Source organism: Ostrea edulis, chromosome 9 (assembly GCF_947568905.1).
Source record: "Ostrea edulis chromosome 9, xbOstEdul1.1, whole genome shotgun sequence".
NCBI lineage: Eukaryota > Metazoa > Mollusca > Bivalvia > Ostreida > Ostreidae > Ostrea > Ostrea edulis.
Genome location: NC_079172.1, coordinates 14281023 through 14308686, shown reverse-complemented (window position 1 = coordinate 14308686; position 27664 = coordinate 14281023). Strand labels below are relative to the sequence as shown.

The 27664-nt window shown below is 33.9% G+C and overlaps 3 protein-coding genes and 1 pseudogene across 15 annotated transcripts in view; 1 reads left to right on the top strand and 3 right to left on the bottom strand.

Annotated features, from left to right (window-relative positions):
• Positions 1–344: 344 nt before the first annotated feature.
• Positions 345–2392, top strand: LOC130050057 (probable ATP-dependent DNA helicase RecS; annotated as a pseudogene).
• A 665-nt stretch (positions 2393–3057) lies between these two features.
• Positions 3058–4180, bottom strand: LOC130050058 (uncharacterized). The gene has a single exon (XM_056148620.1). The coding sequence runs from the start codon at positions 4117–4119 to the stop codon at positions 3175–3177; it is 945 nt and encodes a 314-aa protein (XP_056004595.1). The 5' UTR covers positions 4120–4180; the 3' UTR covers positions 3058–3174.
• On the bottom strand, positions 3058–9933 carry LOC125671936 (uncharacterized). 2 transcript variants are annotated; one of them, XM_048907941.2, is made up of 5 exons: positions 9334–9933; positions 7957–8418; positions 6539–6767; positions 4532–4653; positions 3058–4183 (listed from the first exon to the last, which is right to left on the bottom strand). In XM_048907941.2, the coding sequence occupies exons 1-4, from the start codon at positions 9820–9822 to the stop codon at positions 4610–4612; spliced, it is 1224 nt and encodes a 407-aa protein (XP_048763898.1). In that variant the 5' UTR covers positions 9823–9933; the 3' UTR covers positions 3058–4183; positions 4532–4609. The 2 variants fall into 2 exon arrangements, with proteins under 2 accessions (XP_048763898.1, XP_048763890.2); XM_048907933.2 differs by lacking the exons at positions 3058–4183; positions 4532–4653 and having other exon boundaries at positions 5598–6767.
• A 148-nt stretch (positions 9934–10081) lies between these two features.
• LOC125659397 (monocarboxylate transporter 13-like) overlaps positions 10082–27664 on the bottom strand; it is a 31462-nt gene continuing 13879 nt past the window's right edge. The window contains exons 1-7 of one of the 12 annotated variants that reach the window (XM_056148616.1): positions 17568–17703; positions 14957–15339; positions 12541–12787; positions 12018–12161; positions 10709–11494; positions 10536–10586; positions 10082–10439 (exon numbers count right to left, since the gene is read on the bottom strand). In XM_056148616.1, the coding sequence (XP_056004591.1) occupies positions 10153–10439; positions 10536–10586; positions 10709–11494; positions 12018–12161; positions 12541–12739 (1467 nt within the window). In that variant the 5' untranslated portion in view covers positions 12740–12787; positions 14957–15339; positions 17568–17703 and the 3' untranslated portion in view covers positions 10082–10152. Of the gene's footprint in view, positions 10440–10535; positions 10587–10708; positions 11495–12017; positions 12788–14956; positions 15340–16810; positions 17004–17567; positions 17705–27664 lie in introns of those variants that run through there. The other 11 variants (XM_056148619.1, XM_056148618.1, XM_048891058.2 and 8 more) reach the window with 11 other exon arrangements.

The window sequence follows — 27664 nt, the reverse complement described above, 5'->3', positions numbered from 1 at the left end:
TATCTGGTCTTTAATATTTCGTCGTGTAAAGTGTTGACAAAATACATTTTCATGTTAATTTGGAAAAATATTTGTGATGTGATATGCTAAAATGTCTTAAGAATTTTTAAAAATCACTTGAATGCACTATATCATGATTATGTTTACATAACGAAATATTCATGCATGTTGTAAATTTGATATTACTAGCTTGAAAATACGGATGTATATTTAATTGCTGTTATAAAATTTAGAAATTCATTTCAAAATTAAGGATTATCTCCCTCGTGCATAGCTCTTATCATTGGACGAATTTGGCTCCACTTTTTTGGCACGCTGTTTTTGGCTATATTTACATGCATCGTCGGAAACCCACGGTTGATTACGCTTCGTTCCTCTCTCCATCACCCGTGGGTCCATTCATACCTATTCGCTCGTTCTCATGAATAATTCATGAGGCAATTTGATTGGGCGCTTTACGTATACCCTGAGCGAATTCGTCCAATCAAAAAGACGCTTTCAGTCCAATTTCGGTATACAATTCAAAATGGCGATTGCTGAACGGTTCGGAATAAGCAAATTAAAGGATTTCCAAGAAGACACCATAAACAAGTTGTTAGAAGGAAGAGATGTATATTTGTCAATGAAGACAGGGGGCGGGAAAAGCTTATGTTATCAAGCTTTCCCATTGTTGTGGACTGAAAAACATCGAAATCCCTGCAATGTTTTAGTGATAACCCCTCTGATTTCAATAATGAAAGAGCAGTGCGAGTCTTTGATGTCACTTGGATTTACTGCGACCTACATCGGAAGAAACTCAGAAGAAGATGATCAAATAACAGATGAGAAGTTTCAGTTTTTATTTACCTCTCCGGAAGCGATTTTATCCGTTACGAAATGGCGTGAAATGGTGACCAGGAGCCAGCACTTCAAATTGATTGTTGTAGACGAGGCCCATACTGTTTTACGATGGTATGTTTTCAGAGAGAGAGAGAGAGAGAGAGAGAGAGAGAGAGAGAGAGAACAAGCATCCTCTAAGCATGTGCACTTATAATAATAACCTGTACTCAATATCAAAGGAGCCCAATTCAATATTAGCATTTATATGTAATTGTTTTAAAAATGTACTGTTGTTTCATGAGCTTTAGTGTATCATAATTTAACCAGATCCAGCACAATGACTGTCTTTATTTAGCTATAGCTTTATTAAGCTATGGGTGTTCAAGTACTGTACTTAACACACTCGTTTCTCACCGGTGGGACCAGAGTTTGATCCCTGTGGTCAAACAGTACACAGTGGGATCAGTTCTCCACAGTCAAAGATGCTTAAAACAGCTTTATAAAGTTATAAGGCTAAATAAAGCTGTATAGCTTAATAAACAGCTGATAGAGATTGTGCTGGACCTGTTAACCATGAGCAAGTTTTGCAAAATGAAGAGTTTTCTATTTTTATTTCAGGGGAGAAAGTGGTTGCAGAGGTGATGAACCTTTCAGAGTGTGGTATGGTAAAATTGGAGAAATACGATCCCTGATTCAATGCCCTATTTTACTGATAACTGCAACTGCTAACAAGGCAGCTAGATCTGACCTGAAGAGAAAGTTTGCCATGAATGATTGCTTTGAATTGATTGACAATCCTGATAGAGACAATATTAAACTCTTTGTGAAAAAGGTCAAAAGTACAATACCAATAGCAGATTTATTCTTGTTTTTAGTAAGATTATTGAAGGAAAAAAAAAGAGCTATGTGAACGTTATATTATTTTTTGTCCTTCTATCAAGTTATGTGGAGATGTATTTAGTGCATTTAAGATGGAAAAAACTCAGAACATTGATATGTATCATTCAAAAACAATTGAAACTGTAAAAGAAAATATTAAACAGGATATGCAGGATGAAAATGGTAAAATAAGAGTATTGATTGCAACAAGTGCTGCAGGAATGGGGGTTAATTTTAAAGGTGTAAACAATGTAATTCACTTTGGTCCACCAAAGGATATGGATTCTTTTGTACAGCAGTTAGGTAGAGCAGGACGAGATGGTTCACAAACAGCAATGGCCTTATTACTTTATAATTCAAGACAATGCAAAAATTTAGATGATGATATGAAAAAGTACATTGATAACTCGGATAAGTGCAGGAGACAAGTTATGTTGTCTGCGTACAACTATGATCCAGCAGAAAACAGAGTGAAGCATTTATGTTGCGATATATGTAATGCTAGTTGCTCATGCGGAAAAGACAATTGTAATGATTATGAACATTCATTCATGGATTATGAGGAACTACAAGAAACATCTTCTGATAACTCTGAGAGTGAAAGTGATACTGATTCTTTCTAATTGCTTGTATTTAACCATTTAATATTGTCTGAAAGACTACTAGTAATGTTCAGTATTTGTCAAGTTATTGACGTGTAAAAAAAAGAGCATTAAATTTTTGGCTGTTATTTTTATACTGTAGTTCAGAGTTGGACGAAATTTCAATATTGACCTTTGATATCTGCCAAATATTTGTGATATGAAGAATTTTCTATCTCAGGTTATTTGTATAATAAAAATATTATATATGGAAAATATGTCCATTTTATTTAAACCCTTCTGAAAAATTGTGGTATATTTCTGTCCCCTCTCATTTTTTCTACAGATTATGCAGACATGAAAGATAATTGTGTGAACATGCAAGAAAATTCTGTTTATATAAATAAGTCAAATGTTACGATAAGTATGTCACAAGAATCAACATAATAATCTTGCTTGTTGACATAAGTATATTTCAAATTACATATTAATTTTTCATGTTAATTAAGTTGCATACCATGATGTACATGAGGTAATAAATTGCCATTAGTGGTCATTGTTCGTTGTTTTCATATCAAGGGAAAAAACCAATTACCTTATTTTACCACTTTTTAATCATAGCAAAAATATCTTAAGTGCAGTAGTAGATGAAGTTAGATCCCATTCATTTGTGTGGCATGTCATGTATGTGATGAATAACAATACATGATGAGTAATATAAAGTGGTGTGTGTACTTTTATACAAACTGGTCATAAAAATAAAAATAATAAACCTTCATTTGAGTAAATACCAATTTATTAACATCAGATATATGTAATCTTAGTTGTAAACTCCCAATCTACTCCATTTATACTCTGATATTTTGAACACTTAACATGTTCAAGTATCATTACATTATTTCATATACTGATTGGCAACTTCTCTCTGATGAAAAATCCACTCATGCAAATCTTTACAGTCAATACCACTGATTGGATCTTTAAAATTGTGGAAACTTGACCATGTTAAGTCTTTAACGAAGTCTTTAGATCTTAAGCAGTTTATAACGGCCACAATGTCCTTCATCTTGTCAACCACTGGTCGACTGCTTTTGGATCTTGCTGTTTTTGTGGACGACATAAGACTCTCTTTTACAGCATCAATGACTTGAGTAGTCATACAGATTTGTTTTGCTGACTTATATGACTTGTTAGAACCCTGAGTGTTCAACTGGCTCTTTATATTGCCCACTTGTAACTCAACACAGTTATCATTGGGAATACACTGTCCAGTTCCACCTTTTAAATTTACTGTCATATTCCATTTGTATTCGAAACTCAGCTCAGGACTTAGAAGATAAATGTAGCAAAGAGTTCTGAAAAGCCAGATTTTATACTTTGAGTGCTTCAGTCCTGATGCGAATAACCACTCAAAATACACATTTCGTACGATTCTATCACCATCACCCATTCGATACGAGTCGCAGGTGTCTCTGTGTAGCAAAGACATGAATAGAAAAGTCTGTATGGGATTGTAACACACAGAGTTTCCCTTCGGAATATGAAATTTCCAATGATGTTTCTTTTCTAGATGTTTTTTAAGCCAGCCTCTTTTATGATATTGTTTTCCACATACTGCACATAAAAAGAAATCAGCAGACTTCATAGCATCAAGGTTATTTACATCACCGTCCAGAGCCCCCATGTCGTCAACGATATCCTGAAAGGAAACTTTGCTTACTTTCAGCTCATTCAAAACTCTTTCTGCTGCATTCAGAAGCCACTCATTTTTCTGATTATCAGACATCAACGAAAACAAGGGTATCGGATTAGGTGTACAACTCAAATCCTCCATTTGCATGAGATCTAGAAATGCTGCAACAATGTACGAGTCTGTGATGTCTGTTATGAAGTCATGATGTGCTCTGAATAATTAAATAAAGTAATAATAGCAAACTTTCAAATTTTAACAAGTGGCCCACAGGCCATAACAGTCACCTGGATATAGCTTTTTGTAGTTTTCAAGAAGTTAAAAATGTATATAATTGTTAACATGCAACGGATAAAGACGAATGGCAATAGGTCTCCTGGGTGACTTAAAAATAGGCACTACTAAAATTCATCCATTTTGTATGATTCTGATAATACATATTACAGGTTCGATGCAATGTATATATTTTGGAATGTAACAACCCAATTTTAACACTTATAAAAGGAATTGTCATATCAAGAAATTAATGAAGTACATGTGTGACATGTATGACTAGCAATACCTGTAGCTTGAATTGACTTCTTCAGGGCCAGAAACATTTCGTCTATTAATCAGATTCCGCAACTGGTATAAAGACCCTTTATCTGCACTGCTTTTCTCTTTGTAGAAGAGCTGATAAATTCCCTGCACAAAGAAAAGTGAACAAGGTTATTCAAAGAAGAATAGCAACAACCAAAATATTTGTAGCTTAAAAATTCAGATTGTTTAACCAATGGTTCTATTTGTTACTTTATAAAATTTTACAAAGGCAAAAAGAGCTCAAAAATTATTAACTACTATATATTACATTTATAGCCCTTTTCAAAAGCCTGAATGGCAGGTTTGTTTTTAAAAAATGCAGCATTATTATGAAATATGTATCATGAAAATTCCAAACAATGCAAGAAGTAATTATATCAATCTAATTACTCTATATTTTAACAAGATTTCTATAATTGAAACAAAAAATATGAATGTAAAATGAAACAAACACAAAATTAACATTTCAAAACAAGAGGCCCATGAGCCACATCGCTCTGAGTCATCTTAACAATAATTCATATTTAAAAACTTTTCATATTTATTAGCATGTAAAACTTTGATCCCCTACTGTGGCATCATCCTAACCCGTGGGCCATAATTTTAAAAAACTTAAATCTGCAATATATCAGGAAGCTTCCATGTAAATTCCAACTTTTCTGGTTTTTCTGATTGTTGGAAAGAAGATTTTTGATTGAACCATATTTGCATTTTTGTGATTATCTCCCCCTTGAAAGGGGTATGGCCCTTCAATTGAACTGATATTTTGAATTCCCTTCACCCAAAGATGATTTGTACCAATTTTAATTTAAATTGGCCTGGTGGTTCTGAAGAAGTTTAAAATGTGAAAGTTTACAGACAGACGGACAACAGGTGATCAGAAAAGCTTACTTGAGCTAAAAAACTATAATAAGGTAACAATTTGGCTAGGGTTTGTGGTAACATTATCGGGAAACTCATGACTGTTTTAGATGCTGCAGTTCCATGTTCAAATTAGTTATAATGTACTGGTCAATGATTGAAAAGATCAATGGGAAGGGGGGGGGGGATCTGGAAATAACAGGATTTGAATCTTAAATATTCCTATTCATATAGGGGAGAAAAGTACAGAAAAATATAGCATTACTTACATGTACCTTTAGAATTAATCTCCAGAAAGAAACTATATTTTGGGGATTGGATAAAAACTCTGAAGGTGGCTAATAGTTGTGTTAGAGGAACATGTTTGAACATGGAACTACAGCATCTAAAACAGTCATGAGTTAGAGATATCTATTATTAGTATTCATTAGTCAAAAATTTAAGGAATGGTAATATGGGCCTTAATAAACAACAACTGTAATTTTCAACAAAACTCCAAACTGCTTTCAACTGATGTTAAATTATACCAGAAGGAAGTTCATCTCTCTATGTAGACCCTCTGGTCTGTGAATTACTCCCAATAAAGACTCATACTCAGAAGGGCTGTTCTGCATTGCTTCTTGAGCACTAAATGCCCTTTCGTTTGTCAGGGCATCCCCACCAAAAACTACCTTTTCCAAAACATTTTTTTCAGGATTTTCCCTAACATGTGGAACAGCAAGTTGATGAACTCTTTGGAGAATTTCTATCATTCCTTGTGAGCTATTCTCACTGGCATCTACTAAATCACAGTTCAGAAAAACAGATTTCTTTCTCATTTGGTCCATATACATGTGCTCTATATACTTGGGAAAATTTGTAATATGTAACTGCAGAAAAGGAACATAATGCATAAGAACATTAGCCACATGAAATTTGAAATTGGACATTAAAGAATTCAACTGTTCACTTGATGGGATCCAGTTCACAGCATTCAATGTTGGGAAATCCACAGGCGGATCAAAGGGGACCTTGGATTCATCAAAAGTGATTTGTTTCTCTTTGACCAAAACTAGAAACCAGTGTAAACTTTTCTTTTGATTTTGCAAGCTCATTTTAGAAGGGGTGATTGTAATATCTAGATTGTCACCTAGTATTTCAATTGGTCTCAGCTTTTTGTTACATGTAACTTCCTCTGCATCCATTTGTTCTTCTGCAGCAGTTTCATTCCCCATCTCATGCCTGCTTTCAATCTCCTCAACATAAGATGTCATCATTGAATGGAGTCGATTTTCTTGCTGCTTCACAAGCTCTTTTGTTTTCTTGTGTAGACTTGTAGGGGAAATTGTTATTCCCAAGTCATGAATGATATTCATTCCCTGAAATTCAGATGTATTTTTTTTTAAACTTACAAACAAGAGGCCCATGGGCCTTAACTGTCACCTGAGTATCACAGCCCATACAGAGCCTCAAATTTCTATATAAGCATCAGTATGGAGTCTTTTGTGTACATATTCATGATATTTCAAAATACACACAATTCATATTTAATTACAGAATAAGGAAAATGGAAGTTTAGAGGATATAAATCATATCAACATTTCCTAATTGTATTTTTAAACATTTTCATTTTTCATTATATGTGGCCATATTGGCCCCACCCTAGGACCTGAACCCCATACACAGGAGCCTAAAATTTCACAATTTAGGTAGAGAGCTTTATGCACATCATAATCATGCATTTAGTTTATCTCAATTATACATAGGAGTAGAGAAGAAGAGTTTCTAAGATTTAATATATTTTCACTATTTGGCCTAGGGCCTGACCCATCATCATATTTTCAATTTTGGTAAAGGGCTACCTGCTCATTCTGAATATCCATTTAGTTACAATTTAGTATCAATAGCATTAAAAATGTCATTAAAATGTTTTACACAAAAATTCTATATGCCAAATCTTGCCCCACCCTGAAGTCAGAACCCTTATACCAGTGATCATGAAAGTTACAATTTTGTTAGAGGCTCTACATTACTATGCATTTAATTTTTCCCATACATGTGTAGTTGTAAAGAAGATTTTTGAAAATTGGTAAAATTTTGGGCAGTTTTTGTCACGCCCTAGGGGAAATTTAAAATTTATGTCCCCTTGTCCCAATGATGCTTCATACCAAATTTGAAAAGAATTGGAATGGTAGTTATCAAGGAAGAAGTTAAAGATGTTTAATTGTTAACTCACGACGGAAGACGCAAGACGACGGATGCAAAACAATTGCAAAATGTGACCTACATGCAAGTCTACTCAGGCGACCTAAAAATTTACTTGTACATTGGTAACTACAGTTTATCTGATTCGAACACTTAATTCAATTTCATGCAAATTTAATTACCAGATACATTACACAACCCAAATTCAAACTGGCTAAATGTAGCACTGGATCCTCGAAAGTACTACCTCCTGCAGGCCTTTTTGATTGTAGGTCATACTTGTGATACAGCAATTAAATAACATACACATGGAGATTTATAAATATAGATGTCATTTACAACACTTTTTAAATTTTATAATACCTCTCTGTTCAAGCCACATTTCTGGAGAATTAAGCCTAGTATGTATTGCAACTGGTTAATGGTCTGTGATCTTCCATACAAAAGTACAGCAAGGGATGTAAGCATCTGTGGTAGGTTTTTCTTCTTTTGCAAGCCAACAACACTGCTAAATACTGAATACAGATATGGTGCCTTTAGTTGGAGCTGCTGACTTGTACATTTCCAGTCAAATTTTATAAGTTTTTCATTGTTGGATGCATGTCCTTTGAATATTTCACTATCCTTTTTTGAAATATGTTTTATTTCATTTAGTATCACATTTTTAACAATGTCAAACATTTCCTTCTTGTAATTTTCATTCAAACTTAAATTCTTCAGCACTGCTCTCGGTGAGGCATTATTCAGCAATGACTTTAAAGCTGCCTGCTCGTGTTCTTCTTTGATAATCTTTAATCTTTCAACACCACTGTACTTCACTACTATCTGTATAAAGATGTAAATGTTCATTTATAAGAAAATCCATTCAAAGTAAAATAAGTTCAGGGGCGCCAGTCGTCGCCCCAATAATTTTGCCCCCCCCCCCCCAATAAAAAGATAATAAAAATAAATATATAAAAACAAAATTAAAAACTTTGTAATGGTGATATTTACTCATTGGAGTGGTGAGTATAAGGGCGACCTGTGGTCAATGGAGCGACAAGTGTGAAAGCTATTGTTTACACAGATGCAAAAGGGAATGTACATGTATGTCTGTATACCTGTACAGGTGGGTGTAAACAATAAAAGGGGCTTCAATGCTGTAAGAACAGGTTTGCTACAAATTGTTCATTGTCTGATTAATTGGTAGATCGATGTTTGGAAGCTTTAATGATTCTGGGTTGTAAGTCATTAAAAATTATCAAAAAATATTAGAATTAAGAAGCATACATATAAATTAAAGGAAAATACTGAAAATTAGTTAAATTCAACGTCTAAAACAACTTGTTGAGATTTTTTCTACCTTTGTCACACATATTCCTGCATTTCAATTTTAAAACAATAGAAGGATTAACAAGTATTGATAAACTTGTTTATCTTAATTTCTTAAGTGTTGCGTTCTTTCAATTCAACCCTTCTTGGTTTAAACGTTCCATACCTATGGTTACATTATGACGAAATATCAAAATATTACATTTTATCTACTCTAGGATATTTTAAACAGACATGACAGAAACAAATCTTATGTATTACATGTATTGAAATCATTGCACGGTTCAAATACATTACGCTAAACATGATATTTGTGAAAGTATTTTTTAAATCTTCATTTTCACCCCTCTTATTTTCAGACAAAAGATCATGGAACATTAAAGAAATACCCCCCCCCCCCCCCAAATGATATTTTTAAAAAATAATTACCTTCACGTCAAATTCCTCAGACTGGTCTTTCGTTTGAGTACACTCATCAATCTTTTTATCATCGTGGCACTTTACAGGTTCAACTCTTCTTTTGCTTGAAGAACTAGGACTTAAAAACAAACCCTTTTTTACTTTTGATTTTGGAGTTGGGGTGAGTTTTAATGAACTTAACACTCGTTTTGTCCCTTTAGGCGTTGACAGTTTGTCTTTAAGACTTCGAACACCTGTCATATCTTTCAACGTGGATAACAGCTTATCTCGTTCGTCTTTTATGCTAATTAATTTAGTTTTCAGATCGTTGTTGAGCTTTTGAACGCGGTTGAGCTTGTTGGCACAGGAATTACATGCAAATCCTTTTATGCTTGGAACGCACATAAGTTTGTACACATCCTTGTACTGTTCCTGACTCGTGGCTGACGATAGAGACCTGTATGATCGGTCAGTGATGGTCTTTTGGCAAAGCACGCAATATTTTACAGGCGCGGCCATATTTGCTGTGGTAGCAGTTAAGTAATGCTACCTTTAAAAACAGAAGAGTTCCGTTATTATAACGATTACTTTGATTGGACAATATTTTTAGATATTATTCATGAGAACGAGCGAATAGGTATGAATGGACCCACGGGTGATGGAGAGAGGAACGAAGCGTAATCAACCGTGGGTTTCCGACGATGATTTACATGTAGCTCTAAAACTTCGTAGTTATTTCGGATTTCAAACATTTCGGTTGAGCATCACTGAAGAGACATTATTTGTCGAAATGCGCATCTAGTGCATCAAAATTGGTACCGTATAAGTTTTACATCAGTGATGTGTATTTCAAAATAAAGAATGTATTTCTAATTGCGTCGCTTTCCTGAGATTTTCCATTTCTGATACTTCGATGTTGGACTGCTCGTTGTCATAAGATTCAATTTCTTGATCACTGTTACGCTGTTTGGTTTCCATGGAATTTTCATCGTTGTTTTCCAATACGTGTTCTTGAATTAATAGACTACATTTATTTTCCTGACTAGGTATTGTCTTTTCCGTGTCGTTGACTTGATAACGACGTTCACCGGCTCCTGACGCCCACGCAAACAGAGAACCAGCTACAATTAATAATCCTGTAATTAAAAATGACAGTCAAATGTTAAATGTACCTACATGTACATAATGCATAAGCATGATAAATGTTTATAGAATTGAATACATAATATTACCCGCCACTGTAATTGATTCCCCATACGTTCCACCAGAGTCAACAATGATACCTACCAAATAAAGAAATCCAGTAATTCATTGGTCAATATCACATTATACTCAAATTCATATAAAAATCGCATTAAATCAGTATTGATATCATGAAATATTAGTATATCAAGTAAATATTTACCTCCTAGCAAAGGTCCAGTAAAACAACCCATTCCAGTAAAGAATAAAATGAAACCGTTCACTGTTGCAAGATGTTCGATTCCGGCAAGATTAACACATATCGAGTTCAGCAAGGCATAGCAACAACCAGAATACATTCCTAGCATCACCATATAAATTACTTGACCACTGTAACTCTGTCCGTACAATGGAAAGAGGGCCGTTGATATTCCAGCGAGACTAAACGTTCCTCCAAACATTATGAATTCATCAATATTGCTGGCATTGGCAGCAGAACCAACTAAAATACGAGAGATGCAGTTACAGATTCCACATATAGAAAACAGAAAAGCTGCGTCTAACTTGCTGAATCCAACTGAAGTCACATAACTTCCGAAATGGAGGAATAGGAGATAAATTCCTAAGTTACAAAGAAGCATGGACAAGTAAACACAAACTAGTGTTCTTTGTGATAAAACGCAAAATATTTCTCTCAACCTTTTCAAGTTATGGTTAATGTCCCATGTTAACCTTGTGACACCTCTCAGTTTCATCTTTCGATCAATTTCCAGTTTTGATGGAAAACACAAACTACCAAACACGCAATATTGTGAAGTCAGGCCTGCGCACATCAACCATAGCCCATTATAGCCGAAATAGTCGGCGGCAGTCTGCATTAACGGTGCTAAAGCAAAGGCCCCAACACCAGTACCCGAGACAGCTAATCCGCTGGCAACGTTCCTGTTCTTCTCAAAGTTGTACCCAACAACAACAAGAGATGATGTGTAGCACATTCCCATCCCAATCCCTACAAAAAAGAACATTTGCATCTTTTGTAAATGATAATGAAATCGATTGGATATACCTGCTCTTTCATAAAATTGTTCGATACAAACAAAGGCAAGGTGCTTGAGCAATAATTGTTTTTATCCACTGGTGTCCTATTGCATAATTGGCATCATATTTCAATATATCCATTGTGAAGTTCATTAATGCAGCATAGATGGACATGAATATGAACTTTCTGCTTCTGGAAAGTTGTCTATATTGTTTGAGCTTACCGGTACCGAACGCATTATCGACATAAACTTTTTACTGATTTGATTTTTATACGAAAACTGGGAAATGATATTGTCTGATTCACCAAGAAATGTCCAATAAATCCGAGTTTGTCATTTCATGAAATAAAAATTAGACACTATTCTTGAGATATCTATGATCATTTAATTTAAAGTATATTTTATTCACAAAGTGAATGGGATCGGGCAGCAATCATAGCCTATTTAAGCCCTCTCCTTATGATCATGAGTGATTATTGCACATTTACTTACCGCCAAATATCCCCAGCGAGATGATGACCAGTGTAATGTTCGGTATGAAAGCTGTCACAACGTGGCTTATTGACACGATGAGTCCACCCGTCATCATGGAGACTCGACAACTCCACCTATTGACGATAAAACAGGCTAATATCCCTGGAAAAAGTATTTTCATTATAAAATGTTTAGCTCTTTTTTCTCCAAACGTTAAATTGAAGATTATAGTAATTTTAAATTTAGAAGAATGTCTTCAAAATGGCTATTTCTTTTGTCAAGAAATATGCTTCACATGAACGTAGGAAATTACATATCACGTTACTAGGCTGTAATTAGGTATAAAAAGTAATGAAATGAAACCGGTTATACTCTGTATTGCATCGATTGCAAATTTCAGAATCCTCAATTCAAGAGCAATTAATAATAACTTCTCCCGGTCAGCTTCCTTTAATCGGGCAATACCTGTAAAATAGTGTTAGAAGTACTTGATGATGACACAAAAACGTCATTCTCGGGTCCTTTACCTAAAACAACTGACCTGACGTAGAAAACAATCCAAGGAAAATCGAAAGGGCAAGTGAAGTTTTAAATACGTTTTCCTTGTAATGGTCCAGTAGAGAAAGTTGAAGCAACCCTACGGCCGTCAGGAAGAAACCGTGGATGCAGTGAGATCCAAAGGACGCCAGAAGCACAATCCATGACCAACCTTGGTCGGGTAGTGTATGATATTCCACCATGATTAACAGAAGATTGCAAATTGTCTTATACTTTCCTCAAGAAATTTTCTGAAATTAAGATAACAATAAGAAAGATGAAGATAACGAACAGTGATCAATTTCGTAACTCCCACAAGGTATGCAAAATAGAGAGCCGGGCACAAACGGACTCCTGGATATACCAGAGATGGGATTAGGTGCTCGGGAGGAGCAAGCATCTCCCGTCGACCGGCCACACCTCCGCGATCCCCACACCCCGATCAGGCAAACGGAGCACTCCGTAGTCAAATCAGCATGCCAAAGAAATTTGGAAATTCTTTAGTACATTCGTCGATATATAATTATGTTATCTCCCTATGTTGTGAATAGCATCTCATTAATGTGCTTTATTTATAAGAGAGGGACAGACGTTTTAGTATTATCCAATCAATATGAAGCACATGTGCATGCCTGTGCAGATTGGTGATTTTGACCATGCTAATCAGTTTAGAGTTTTAAGTTATACCTATGATATAAATTTAAAACAATTTCATGGTTTTGGTGAAAGTTCAGTAACACAAAATAAGAGACAAGCAATGCACGCGCACGTAAGTATGACTCGGTATTTTTTTATGTCATTCAACAGGCATTTGTATCATATACCTTCACTTTGAATTTCATAACCCTTGCATCATATCTAAAGTCATAGTGATTTTAAAATTGTTTAATCAGAATTTTGCACACGTTCATGGATGTGTTTGCCAGTAATATTGACCTCAGTAAATTGTAAGAAGTAACAATATACACCCAAATATCAACTTCAAATGATTTTAATTAAACACAAAACGTAGTCATTCAAAAATAAATTGAACCTTCAAACGACAATGCATGTGCATGCACATGCGTGTTGGCATTTTTTAATTTTGTAATCAAAATATTTATATTATTTGCCGATGCTGTGATTGTCATTACATTTGTTTTATTCATCAGAGAGTTGCAGACGTTTTTGTATCCTCCAATCAAAATGAAACACACATGCGTGCCTATTGCAAATCAGTAATTCTGATAATGTCCTCGATATATATCTACGATATACATCTCAAGCAATTTCACTGAAACCAAAAAAGTTAGACTGATTCCGAAGTTAGTGTACCAAACAATCCAAGACATGTGCCTACATGTTCAGACAAAATGTCATACATATCAACAAATGATATTCCATCATCCTAAAAGGTTTCATCTTAATCCCATGTGTACTTTCTGAGGACACTCCCGAACAAAACATTACCGGAGAACAATGGTAAGAAGAAACAGAAACTTCGTCGTTTGGGATACTTATTGAGAAATGTTCGAACATAATAAGATCTGTATACTTCAAATCAGTATATCTCAAGTATGAAAACATTCTTTGAAACGTCATTCTTTGCCCTCCTTCTGTTGTTCCTGTAGAAATTAACCCAGTTTTCTCCTTCACATGTACTACATCATCGTCTACGAAGCTGATCTATACATGCCCTTAATATGTTCATTTACTGGTTCTACGTGCCAATGAAATAGTTTTTTTGCGAAATCGTTAATATGATAACCTTGCATGTGCAATGGAAATTTATTGTAATTCTTATTTATAAGAAATAGCTAAATCAAAATTGACGTTTTTCTCCAGAAAGGTTGGAATGCATTTCACACAGGTATACCATTGTTATCCTGAAGTAATGCTACTTTTCCAAGTGTTTTGGAGTTTTGGCTTGATTGTTCTTTTCATCGGAATAACTGTGGCTTCTATTGGATTATATGGTGTTGCACAACCCTTGTCAAGGACATTGGCAACGACTAACAAATATTAGACGTGCCATCATTCAGTACACATTCAATGGGTCTCAAAACATTTACAGCTTTTGATTCTTTCGATATGAACACACTTAAAACTTCAAATTTATTATTGTCTATCAGTGATGGGATTAAAATCCAATTTGTACTTATGTCGAAAATTACTGAACCCCTTTGTCTTTTTCTATTATCCAGACTATAATAGAATATAATTTCCATAAAGTTAATTGATTACGAGTATTCAAGCGTGGCTATTGTAAACGTTAAGTGAGTACAATGGGTATAAGCTCGTGCACAAGAAATCTTAACCACGTGGATTTGTAAATTCATAGTTTAGTTCTCTCCCTTTGTACGTTCGTTCAAACCACAATGCCGGTTTTGCACTGTCTGAACACTAATTCTTCTCCCTTAAGCATTCTGAAATGTGTTTACCACAGTTAAAATCTGTTCCACAAATGTAGCAAGCCAATTTGACGGTCTTCTCTAGAGGGTTGCAACTCTGTGTCGGCCACTGCGACCGATCTTCAGTGGATCCAGTGGTTTGAAAACGTCTTTAGAAGACTTGTTGTCCTTTGGGTAGTTCTCAGTCTGTGCTACTGCAATTTGAGACACGCCTGTTTGGAGCATACCTATGTCAATTCGATATATCCTAAATAACTGACATCACAAAGTCTTCCACATCTGCTTCATATTTGGATATTTCATTGAAGATAGACGTTCATGACAAACGGAATGACTTCAGCTTCTCTATCGCCAACCTCCAACATTCCATTATTACCATCGTATGATGTTAATGTCCCTCAACTAAGTCGTGTCTACAACAGAGTGTCGGAAGATATGGTCTCCAAAGACTACGTATGAGGAACTCGCAATAGCATCTTAATATTATCTTCAGAGTACTTATGCGTTGAATCAGAATCATTTTGGTGTTTAACAAAGTAATTTTATGGATGACTTACCGCAAGGTGTAAAAATTTTCGAGTTACATGTTTATTGAAAAAGCAGCTGTTTATGAATTTAAAAAGTCAAATGTTTAATCTATCGTAGTGAAAGGTGGTGTAATGTGTTGAAAAGTCATTGGGATTTCAAACTAACTAAACGTTACTTTTAGAATCCACGCCACTTTACACTACATCTCGCATATGTTGTAAAACAGATCAATGTGGAGGTGATGTTTGAATTGTAGACGATCAGATAAAACGCCGTAGTCATTTTTATGTTTTAACATTGCATGCGTTGTACATAGATACAGCTGTACGATTTACACATATTGACAATCAGCCTCGACTGACACATGCTGTTGCGCATAAACAAGTTATAATCACCTAATTAGGGAAGCCTTAACAGAACTCAGGTAGTCTCATCGATCACACTGCGTGGTGTGTGTTTTCTTTACAATTCACACATTTCCAAATTTGTCGAAGATTGATATTCCCAAAACAAAATTTCCGTCAGGATTAATGACACAATTTCTAATTAATTTTAACGTTTGTAGTAAAACCTGACCGTCCGGGTCCGGAACATTTTCCGGATTGACAATGCGAAATAACGTAGTAATTCGGGTCCCCCGAAAATTACTACAAAGGTGAAGTGTCCGAGAGTTTGGCATCCAGATTACACAGACCACACTGTACTGTGGTATTGAGGAAGATTAATATTAGGTATACATGTACATTATCCCACCTCTGGTGTGTCCAGAGATCAGCCTTTGCCCCGCCTCTCTATTTTGTATTCATTGTAGGAGTTATGAGATTGATCACTGTACGTTATCTTCACCTTTCATTGATCACTGTTCGTCGTCTTCATTTGCTCATTTACAATGTATATAAATCAGATACTTGATTTTGTGCTGTAATTTGTCAAACAACTGTGGAACAAAATTTCCTAATATTACTCTATACATGTATATGTATGTAACAGTATTATATAATAGTAGTATCTATACGATATAATGAGGTGAGGAATGGTTGATGGGAGTATAAAATTTGAATACATACATTTTTAAAAAAAAAGTAAATCATTCCAATAACACACCCCCCCCCCCAATTACCAAGCAGAAATATTGGTTTGTATCAAATGCATAAAACATGCATTTATCGTACTGAAAATGCATTTAGGTATTTGCAAAATACGTGTCAAGAATATCTTCTGTTCGTGGAAAATCGTTTAACAATTATTTGCTGATTGAATGGGGTTAGAAAAAGGCATGGGTTGCTTACATTTCATACAACTTCAAATGCAGTAACAAACCACATTCTCCTCGAGAAAATATATAACCCCATTTACCTGAAGCCACTGCAATGGACCGGAAAGTTGCTTTCTTAATAATATCATCCCCTTTCTCGCGTTTATTGGGAACTCTCACAATAGTCCACCTCAATGCCTACAGTAATCATGTTCTCACTCCATCTCACAGAATGCGACACACTCAGCCATTATCGATCAACTGTCTTTAATCGGGGGAAATATCAAAATGCAAAATTCAGGGGTTTTTTTTGTCTGTTTGTACGTGGCTAACATATAATTTGTAATTCATAGAATTCAGAGAGGGGGAGGAGGGAGATAGAGATATAATTTTTAATGCAGACTACGCTGTATACAATGTACGAGTTCTCTAGAGGGAATGATGTGGCATATTAGATGAATGGGATGGCTTTAGAAGACAAGAGTTATTTGTTCATATATTGTATGAGGAAATATAAAGATTTCGGGATGAAACCCCTTATTACGTAACGGATAAACATTTCCTTTCTTCAACATCATTGTTCGTATAATTTTGATCAAATTTCCGCCAGTAAAGTTGAAAATAGAAAACTATTGTATTGATTAGAAAGTGTTCTTCCTTATACTAATATGATGGTGACACAAGTGTGGAGCTCTACATGATGCACAGCACACACAAGACATACAGGAAGAAAAACATGAATAACTAACTCAGCCATAGAGAATGAAATTAACACATGCAATGTAACTGGAAGTGTTGTTTTTTAAAATCGCATTTACTCGTGACATAAATATATTGAAATAAAATCAATACACAAACCTTTTAGCTTGATTTTCCATGGCTGATTATCTTGACAGTCACAATCACCCATCAAGTATTAAAAAACGAACGCTTTGCAAGCCATGGATATATTGAAATAACACATTGGATGAATCCGTAAACAAGTAGAAAAAGAACCAGTATCGATCAAAACGTCTGGAATCCGGATTAACAATTACATGTAGGAAAATGAACGTAAAGCGTTGAAAATCAAATATTTAAGAAATAGATCTCAGTTTTGAAATGCATCAGGGTATGAACTGTAACGCTTCACGTCGAATTACATTTCATTAAGCGCTAACGCGATATAGGGATCATGGTGGCTGTGACCGGTCAACAGGAGATGCTTACTTCTCCTAGGCACCTGATCACACCTCTAGTGTGTCCAGGAGTCAGTGTTTGCCCTATTCTTAATTTTGCATTTTCTTTATAGGATTTATGAGATTATTTAATGTTCGTTATTTTTACTTTTTCTTTCATTTCTGGTGGAATTCTCAGTTGTTAAAACAGACTTACTATGTTGATCAAGATTCATACGTGCATTGTTCAGAACTGCAGCGTATTCATGAAGAAATGGCTATCATTACAATTTAAAGATATCAAAGACTAACGGGTTCGTTGTTTGTTTGCTTTATGTTGAGAATTTTTCACTCATTTTGAGATGTCACCAGCTATAGGTGAACTACCACAGATTTTGATTTTATACCTATGTTTAGCGCTGAGGGCCGCAGCAGCTAGGGTTGCTTCTTTAACGTTCCAACACCAGCTGCGACACGGGACCTCCGTTATTAATGTAGACCTATACTCGGCCTTAAATGGACTCAATCATGAAAAAAATTGCCTTTATAAGATAGATATATATTCCAGAAATAGATAAACATTGAAAAATATATATGTTAACATGCTATTTTCATTGTTATTGCTTCTCAAAAGTAAGTACCCCATCCACATATAATCAGCATTGATGGAAATGTATTCCTCCTTATTTTTCATATTATTAATTTTCCACACAAATGGGCTGTAATAAGCAACATAGACTATATACCCATTATTTAATGATATGTAATCATTTATTTTAATAAATTTGAATAACTATTTTCATATTATTATACTTTCATGTAAAATACTCGAACCTGATTGGTCGAGAAGCATTTGAAAAAACATATTGTTACCCTCTGAGAACAGAAAACACGCGACTCAGGGTGATAGTATCTAGTAACGGGTAACAGTACTTGACAACGGGTGATATTATAAAAAATTATCACATGCGTCAAATTTATGCGCGTACGGTTCGCCGTAGATTGCTAGACGACGTCGTTTGAGCGTTTGTAATAAACTCGAGTACCCGCATCGAAATACGAAATATCGCACGACAGTGATTGATCAAATGTCAACAGACGTAAGTTTTTCTGCTTCGCAGTTTACATAACATTCAGTATAATAAAACAAATATTGCATGTATTTGAGGGTAACATTGAAATTTTCACCCCTCGAGAAACCATTGTCAACCTCGGCTACGCCTCGGTTGACAATGGTTTTCTCGGGGTGAAAATTTTCAATGTTACCCTCAATTACATGCAATATTTATATATTATTATACCTCAGTATGAAAATTCTATGCAACGCGTAATCTGATTGGTCTAGACGATCACATGCCAGGGATAACAAAACTTCATATCTCCCTCTCAAACATCATATCTCCCTATCATATTTACCGCTTGGGCAGCCTCGTGCATTTTCCATAAATTTAACGTCAAAGACGATGAAATGTATTGTAACAGTGCGACATTTAACTCTGGACACGACAAAAGTCCGGAGTTTCGCCAACCCTTTTATTAAGGATACAAATAAACCCTTTACAAAAAAAGATGGGATTTTATGTCCACAAGACATGCACCAACATTTACACTTGTAACTATTGTAGTTTTTAAGATATTTCACCTGAAATCAAAAAATCCCATGGGATTTTGGAGGGATTTTTAATCCCACTTGGGGGATTTTCACTCCCACCAAAAATCCCATGGGAGAAAAAATATAATTTCTCCCATAGGATTTTAACTCCCATTTTTAAATTCAAAATGGGATACAATGTCCCATAGGAGGAAATGTCCCATAATGAACATGAAATGGCAGTGAATATCCTATTTGAGCATGAATGGGAATAAATATCCCAAATAAAACACAGGATGGGGACTTTTATCCCATGAATATAGTAATAAAGCAGAAAATTGTATCTTAAAGAGTGTTGTTTGTCATGATTCTTAAGAATGTACTTGCAAGCTAAGGAATGACATTAACTTTGTATCTAGTAATTACACTCCTAAATTATGTAGACCTATGTACATGTGTTAATGGATAAATGTCTAAACAACATGAGAAATTAAATTATATTAGAGCTCTGCATTACTAAACTCTTTCCCATGCAATTTTAATTGTATACATATAACCCTATCACAAAAACATTAGAATAAAATTGAACGGTATTAAATTATGCAGTTAGAACACTAACTTATTTACATGCAGCTGTTCACATTCACTATTTACAACCCTTTACAGGTCGTCAGGTGTGAATATTCACAGGAACCGGTATTTTTGTCTGTAATAATAATAGTAGGCCCTATGGTACCATCCCCAATGAAAAAAATAACCCCAAAGGAATGGCACCATTTCTTACTCAAAACTTCGCTTCAAAATAATTCGAAAATTCTGCTTTTATCGTCCCCACCCCAATTGTCATTCTGATTCAGTAATCCCAGTGCTTTTATTAGGGGTGTGTGGTATATACCCCTACTCTTATCATTATGTATAGGCTAAATTACCGGTTCCTCTGATATGTTGTGGAATTTTGGAATAGCCTAGCTTACAGTTACAATTTGTTTACAATATATTAAAATTAGTGTTAATTAAGTGCTTACGGTGAAATCTGCTACTGCTAGATGATGCTAAGTTGTTTCGTGAACCGAATCAGACATCTCCAACAAGATTCTCGAAGATTTAACAACACAAGAATCATTTTACAAAATGCATGCTTCGGTCCATCATTCTCCCTCTGACAATCACATTCATTCTGAAGTCAAAGTAGTTTCTCCTATACCTTAAGCGTCAAAAAGACTTTGACAGGTAAATACGAATAAACGGTTAACAGACATCTCGACCCTAAGAAAGTTCAGTCCTGGATGTTCTAGTCCAAAAAGAAGTATGACCCAATCTTATGCATTAATTTATTAAATTTCCGGTTGAGCAACACCCAAATCCTCTAGAGACATTGTTTACAGTTATATGACATTACCTAAATGTGTGACACAATATTAATCCACCCCTGTTCAAAGGGGCATAAGCACCGAGCATAGACCTAAATGTTGCAGCCCTTCACTGGCAATGGTGACGTCTCCATACAAGTGAAAAATTCTCAAGCAGGACGTTTACGTTTTTGTTTTGTTTTTTTAAATTTTGTTTTCATTTTTTTAAATGTTAAACATGAAAAGTATAACTGAATCTGTGTTCACAGCCAAAATTTTAACCTTCTGGATGCAGGAATAAAATTTTAGCCTTCATTCTGTGTCATGTAAACAAAGACTGGAGTCTTTTTATGTTTACATTTAAGGTGGCTCACTACACCGGGAAATAGTTTCTCAAATCAGTACAAATTGATTTAATATTTTAAAAAAGATCTGATGATATACAATAAGTGTGTTTGCCAAAAACAACAAAAAATGCAAATTTGGATAAAAACATGATTTTCAAAAATATTATTTCAACACATGAACAAAAGACTGGTGGATTTGAGCTCAAGATCTGTAGTTCACCAGCCCAATGCTCTCTCTCTCTCTCTCTCTCTCTCTCTCTCTCTCTCTCTCTCTCTCTCTCTTGCCCAATGCTTTATTAATTAACCACTTAGCTATGGTGTTATAGACGAATAAATCGATCAATACAAATACTTTCCCAAAACATTTAAATCGTCATCTTGTAACATAGTGTCATAAAGCTTTAGTGTAGTGAGTACCTTAACAAACCAGTGAAATGTTTAATTTTGTAATTGAATTTTCAATGCATCTTTACTTTTGCACATGCAATTTTACAAAGATTATTCAATAAAGGGTAAAAAAAAAAAAACAACACTTAAAATACTTGTTTTTGATCCACTGTAGATTTTAGGAAAATATTAGATACCTGGGTCAGAGAAATCTAGACATCATTAAATGATAATGAAGTATTGTAAAAAAAAAATTCAAGACTCTCCAATATGTTTGCAACTAGGAGAAATGGTCACAAGCTATTTTACACCCACATCCCTCTTGGATCGAACCACTATAACTTTTAGGATAACAATAAATCCTCTCCCAACAATGTGCACATCTGCAAATGGCAATGAAGCATTGTACAAAGTTTCAAGTTTATCAGATAATCCATACAGGAGGAGAAGCATTTTAATGCACAATTTAAGACTTTGTGACAGACAGACTTACAGATATGGACAGAAAGTACAAAAACCATATAATTATATGAAATGATTTTGCATGTAAAAAGTACATGAAGTGCACAATTATGATTTAAATGTAATTATCATTTTTATTAGGAATTTAGATGTCTCCTCTTTTTGCAAACAATTACACATCTATATATGAAGATGACATATATAGTGAGCATATAAAACACTCCTACCAAAAATGTAAACAAATATGTGCAATGCGAGTTTGAAAAATATGTATGTCTTAAAAAGTGATTGACTAGATATCAGGAAGCAAGCAAGCTCACTCCATGTTACTGTGCTACAACTAACTGAAATTCACTACATTATCCAAAATCCACCCAAAAAGAACCAAAACCTACCAACACTAAATACCAATATATATCCATGTGAGGTCAAGGTTTCAGGAGTGAAACAATGTGTTTTTTTAACTTTAAATCATTATGTTTTACTTTTGTAGGATATATTCATAATGTTGAAATTGATTTAAAGCAATCAATTTTCAATTGGAGAAACAAGGTACATGTATGCACATAAATGTACCACCCTGAATCTCATATCATACCTTATTATAGCTGGCAAAATTATGAAATGAAATTTAATGTCACCACAGAATTTATAATTTCCATTTCTTTCTCTCAATTCACATGGAGACCTCCTTTTTTAGAGTCTTATTTTCTTTTACTTGAATGTTCTAAATTGAAACCTAAGGAATAATAATCTTGGAAGAAAAATCTACATGAAAATATTTTCTACTTTGAGAAACAAAATGACAAACATAACTGTTTTAAATGTAAGTCAGAAATAGAAAAATAATTCAATTCAATGCACTTACATATGTAATTGAAAGAAAATTCCTTTGAGTACATGATTTTAGAATGAAAATAAGATTGATTAATATTCAAAAAAGTATTTCAATTTCTTCAAAACTTCGATCTTCAGATGATTTTCCATCCATTGACACCCCAAATGTATGATCACACACATTTAGCAGGAACATATATTCCTCATATCTCCTTCACATAACACTTGACTACTTTTGAAATGCAATTTAAGTCTTTTTAGAAATTAACAAAGATGAGTGTACAGATTCATACCCTAGCTGTTGATGATTGCTAAAACTGATCACTACTCAAAACTCTGAAACAAATCTTTATGGATTTTTTTTGTATTTCACACACACACGCACACATACACGTACATGCATACACACATCAAAAATATCAACAAGACACTGACCTTACCAGTCACCTGAGTTATTTAGTTAAAAGTATTACTAACCTCAATATGAATGAAATCTATATAATACAGTAACTTTTCTTGCTCTAGGCATGCATTTATATGCTAAATTCTAATATTCAGTAGAAGTATAATATAAGGTGTAATTCATTCCCCCAAAAGCATCTATACTGATGAAACATTTTACAATTATAAACTTGATATACACTTTTAACACTATTTGGATCTGACATTGAATCAGAACCCTGGAGTTGCAAGCGTCACAATTTTTGTACATCTCTTTCTGTTTTTCTTGACAATGCATCCATCATTTATAATATTCTAGTGTCAACAAAATTAAAGAAGGATTCTTTTAAATCATAAAGACATGTGATTACTATGACCATTTTGGTTCCATCTATTTTAAAGCTAGTATCAAAACCTTTAGATTCTAACATGTATATATAAACTGTGTTTTTAATTATCAAATACCAAAAAAGAAAAACCCCAAAAAACCAACCAACTTTTAGCTATTGATCTTAATCATAGTGTTTTATTTTGATAATTTAATTTACAGATACATCTATAAGTTGTCATAATGTCATTTAATTCTATTTTATTGTTGCATTCCTCTTCTTGCCCTTGTAAAGCACAATCTGATTAAAATAAGATCTTTGATCCGCTCCGTTATTGTTATAAATAAGATCTTTGATCCGCTCCATAACAATAACGGAGCGGATCAAAGATCTTATTGAAACGACATAACAATAACGGAGCGGATCAAAGATCTTATTTTAATCAGATTGTGTAAAGCACCTTAGAGTAATAAACTGTTTTATATAAGGCTGCATGTATATAAATTTTATTATTATTATCACTGATCGAGGTCATGAAATTTACAATTACCTGTTCCTTCTTTACCTAAAAGCATCAATAGCATTAAGGAAGATGTTATCTAAATTTAAATGTTTTACACATAAACACTATATATCAAGTTTGGTTCCTCCTGGAGTCAGAATTTCTACCCTAGGAATCATGATATTTACAAGCTTGATGTTTTGTTTACTCTCACAACAGAAGCTGACCACTAGCAATAGGTCACATGAGAGAATCAATTGACCTAAAAATCTATTAATTAACATGATTGAAATGTTTTAATCTTTATATCCATGATAAGATATTCTTTATATATTTTATATTGAATTCAATTTGGTACTTTGACCTCTTTATTTTCAAAATAATTGGAATTATGTCTATATACACACATGTGAGAGTTGGCCTCCATGTGTCCAATGAAGAAATTATGAATAATGGAATGACAAATTAATGATTGTCTAATGCTTACAGGGATGGATCCAGGAATTTTTGAGAGAGGGGAAATTTACCATTAATTTTGGTTATCAAGGGAGGGGGTCCACCCTCAAAATGTGTTATTTTTACTTTATTTTAGCAAAATTTCCTGAACCAGCACCCCCTCTGGATCCACCACTGGGTTATCATTTACTCCTTCATTCTTGATTACAAACCTAAGGACAATAAATTGTAATTTCACATTTTTTTTTTAATTTGACAATATTTCATTATCACACAACAGCAAAATTATGAAAGCATATACATGTACGTACAATAATAGCAAATTGATTGTTCTGACATATCATTTGATATACATATATATTCATAAGAAAATTTGAACTATCATGCATATTATAGATTATCAGTCATCAAGTTTTTTGTTGTGTTTTTTTGTTTTTGTTTTTTTTTTTCAAAGTAATTTCACATTTTGAATCTTGCTTATTAATTGATATGTTGATATGGAATCAAATGACATGCATGCACGCAGAAGCTATGTGAAAAATGTCAGATCTTGTGTAGCAATTTGTAAACCCAATGATTACAAAGCCTATTAGTATTCTATATCAGTAAAAGAAAATCCTATTTTAATTCATATTTTGCAATAGATATGATAAAAGGAATAAGCATTTAATAATAATTATCAAAATCTATAGTTTAAAATTGAAAAACAATCTCATAAAAAATATAACATATATTTTACACATGGATTTTTGTAAACTTTACAAAAGGAACAGATTTCCCCCCTGAATTTATATAAAAATCAGTATTATGTCCTGTGACATTTTGTTATTATGCTTTAATAAACTTCTAATATTGACTTTGTCCTTGCATGGTCATTTTGTTCATTTTTTTATATCTGTACCCAGGTTTTGTCTTGTGACTTTTACCCCAACTAATCCCTTTGTGTATAATACACATGGGATGTTCTTTACAGCTCAGCAAGCCCCTGGCTTTGTTTCTCATTGTTCCTTATCTACAATTACTGGGTGAATGACTTTGTGAGGTTGTAATTTGCCATCTAATACTTTTATAAGCATTTCATATCATGATCAACATATCATGCTATTTCAGTCAATATTATAAATAATTCATTTGATGCATAATATGTAATATTGTAGGCTTATATGGTGATATTTGGAAAATAATGGCAAAGCAATTCTCAGCATGAACATTGAAAATTATGTTGCAATATACATCACCCAATACAAAGGCAAAGGATACATTTTAATTTTTACATTTAAATTCATATGAAATATTGTGAAATTCATAATCATGTGAATGCATAGCTGCAGAACTGTAGCTCTCTGAGAAAATATTAATTGGTACAGATCTGTCCCAATATTTTCTCAGAGAGCTACAATTTTGCAGTTAGTGAATGTGGTTAACTTATACTACCATTAAGATATGTAATCCCTTTCTAATATTTGATTAATTTGTACCTTTTTCATATTGTACAACAAAGTATAATTTAATGCACATTAATACTCGGATTATAATAATTTTTTTAAATTATTTTTTTTTAGGCTTAATTTTTTTTAATTTATTTGTACAAATAGAAATTAAGTGCATCATAATATATACTTTTAAAGGTAAGATGTACAATTGATATATAATCACTCATACCAACCATTCATACTCCACTCAAACATTTCAAAACTATGGATTATAAATTTTGATTAGTGCAAAATTTGTTAATTTCTATAAGGTCATCTCAAATCTTTTAAAATCATTTTAGTGACTTTTTGGGGGAAAACACCTGAAACACTTTTAAAGCCAATTTAAATGGTCCAGGTCAAGCATATTTTGCTTTTAAGGCCAAATCTTTGTAAGATCATTTGTGCACTTTGACAATTACTTCTAAATATTCGGGCTAGTATAATGAAGAAGTATGGATGTTTCAATTTTCATTAACATTTAATACCAAAACCATATCTCCTTTGCTTGACCAAAAAAGCCCCCCCCCCCCTCCACACACACACACACACACACACACACACACACACAGTGAGGTCTAGATCCGCCACTGCTTAATCTGTGATTTTGGGGCGAAGTTGGATCAATTTCATTTTATGAACAGGTCCAGTGGTACGATGGATTTTTCATTTTCAAGACAAATTAATAGAAATATAAATTGTTAGCCAGTAAAAAGAAGTAATGATTTAAATCAGATACTTGGAACAGTGTTGATGTTAACAGGGACCTATATACTAGTTAGTATATAGGTCCCTGATGTTAACTTATGAAATTCTTATATTGTATACAAGATATTATCCAACTAACAGATAGACTTTTGCAATTATATCTTATGCATTATGAACTGTAGCTAAACAATATCACTATTAAAATCTTATGTCCAATTTCCATGTAGTTGGGAATCAATTAAGCTTTCCTGGTTCCGATTTTGATTTAATTTTTATTTTGTGAACATAAATCAATATTAATCACAGGAACCGGTAATTTTGTCTGTAATGATAATAATGAGTATATACGATACCACCCCCCACCCCCCACCTCCGTGTTTTTATTAGAAGGTGGTATTGAATACACCCGTAAATATCATTACAGACAAAATGGTAATATATTTACAAGTACACTTTACGTATTGTTCTCCACGGGCAAGGGCACAGGCACCGGAAGTATGGATACATGTATTTAGAGATTGGCCTTCTACTGGTATAATAAAATGAATTTTATTATACCGGTAGAAGGCCAATCTCTATACCGGTAGAAGGCCAATCTCTAAAGCTTACAAAAAAGCGTGAAACGATTACATAAATCGAAAGAGGGATGAAATAGACTACGAATTCATACATTTCAGAGAAATTATTCCCACCAAAAAAAAAAAATATGAAAAAAGGTGGGGGGAGGGGTAGTAATATCCATATTTAAGGTGCCTGTGGGCAAGGGCGTATCCAGGAATTGTTTAAAGGATGAGCGGATTGCGACCCAAGTTTGTGCCTATTCCGCCCCGGCCCCAAAGATGGGTGAATATCGCAAACTGGTAAAATGACCAGTTTTGTTTAAAACTATGGAAGTAAAGTGGAGTGACTACAACTCT

Excerpts from the sequence above, each read along its gene's own strand:
- LOC125671936 (XM_048907933.2), bottom strand. The coding sequence starts at position 9,822 with ATGGCCGCGCCTGTAAAATATTGCGTGCTTTGCCAAAAGACCATCACT. Across the intron at positions 8,419-9,333 it reads CTGAGGAATTTGACGTGAAG|ATAGTAGTGAAGTACAGTGG; the intron begins GTAATTATTTTT and ends ATCTTTATACAG. Across the intron at positions 6,768-7,956 it reads AATGTGGCTTGAACAGAGAG|GGAATGAATATCATTCATGA; the intron begins GTATTATAAAAT and ends TCTGAATTTCAG.
- LOC130050058 (XM_056148620.1), bottom strand. The coding sequence starts at position 4,119 with ATGCAAATGGAGGATTTGAGTTGTACACCTAATCCGATACCCTTGTTT.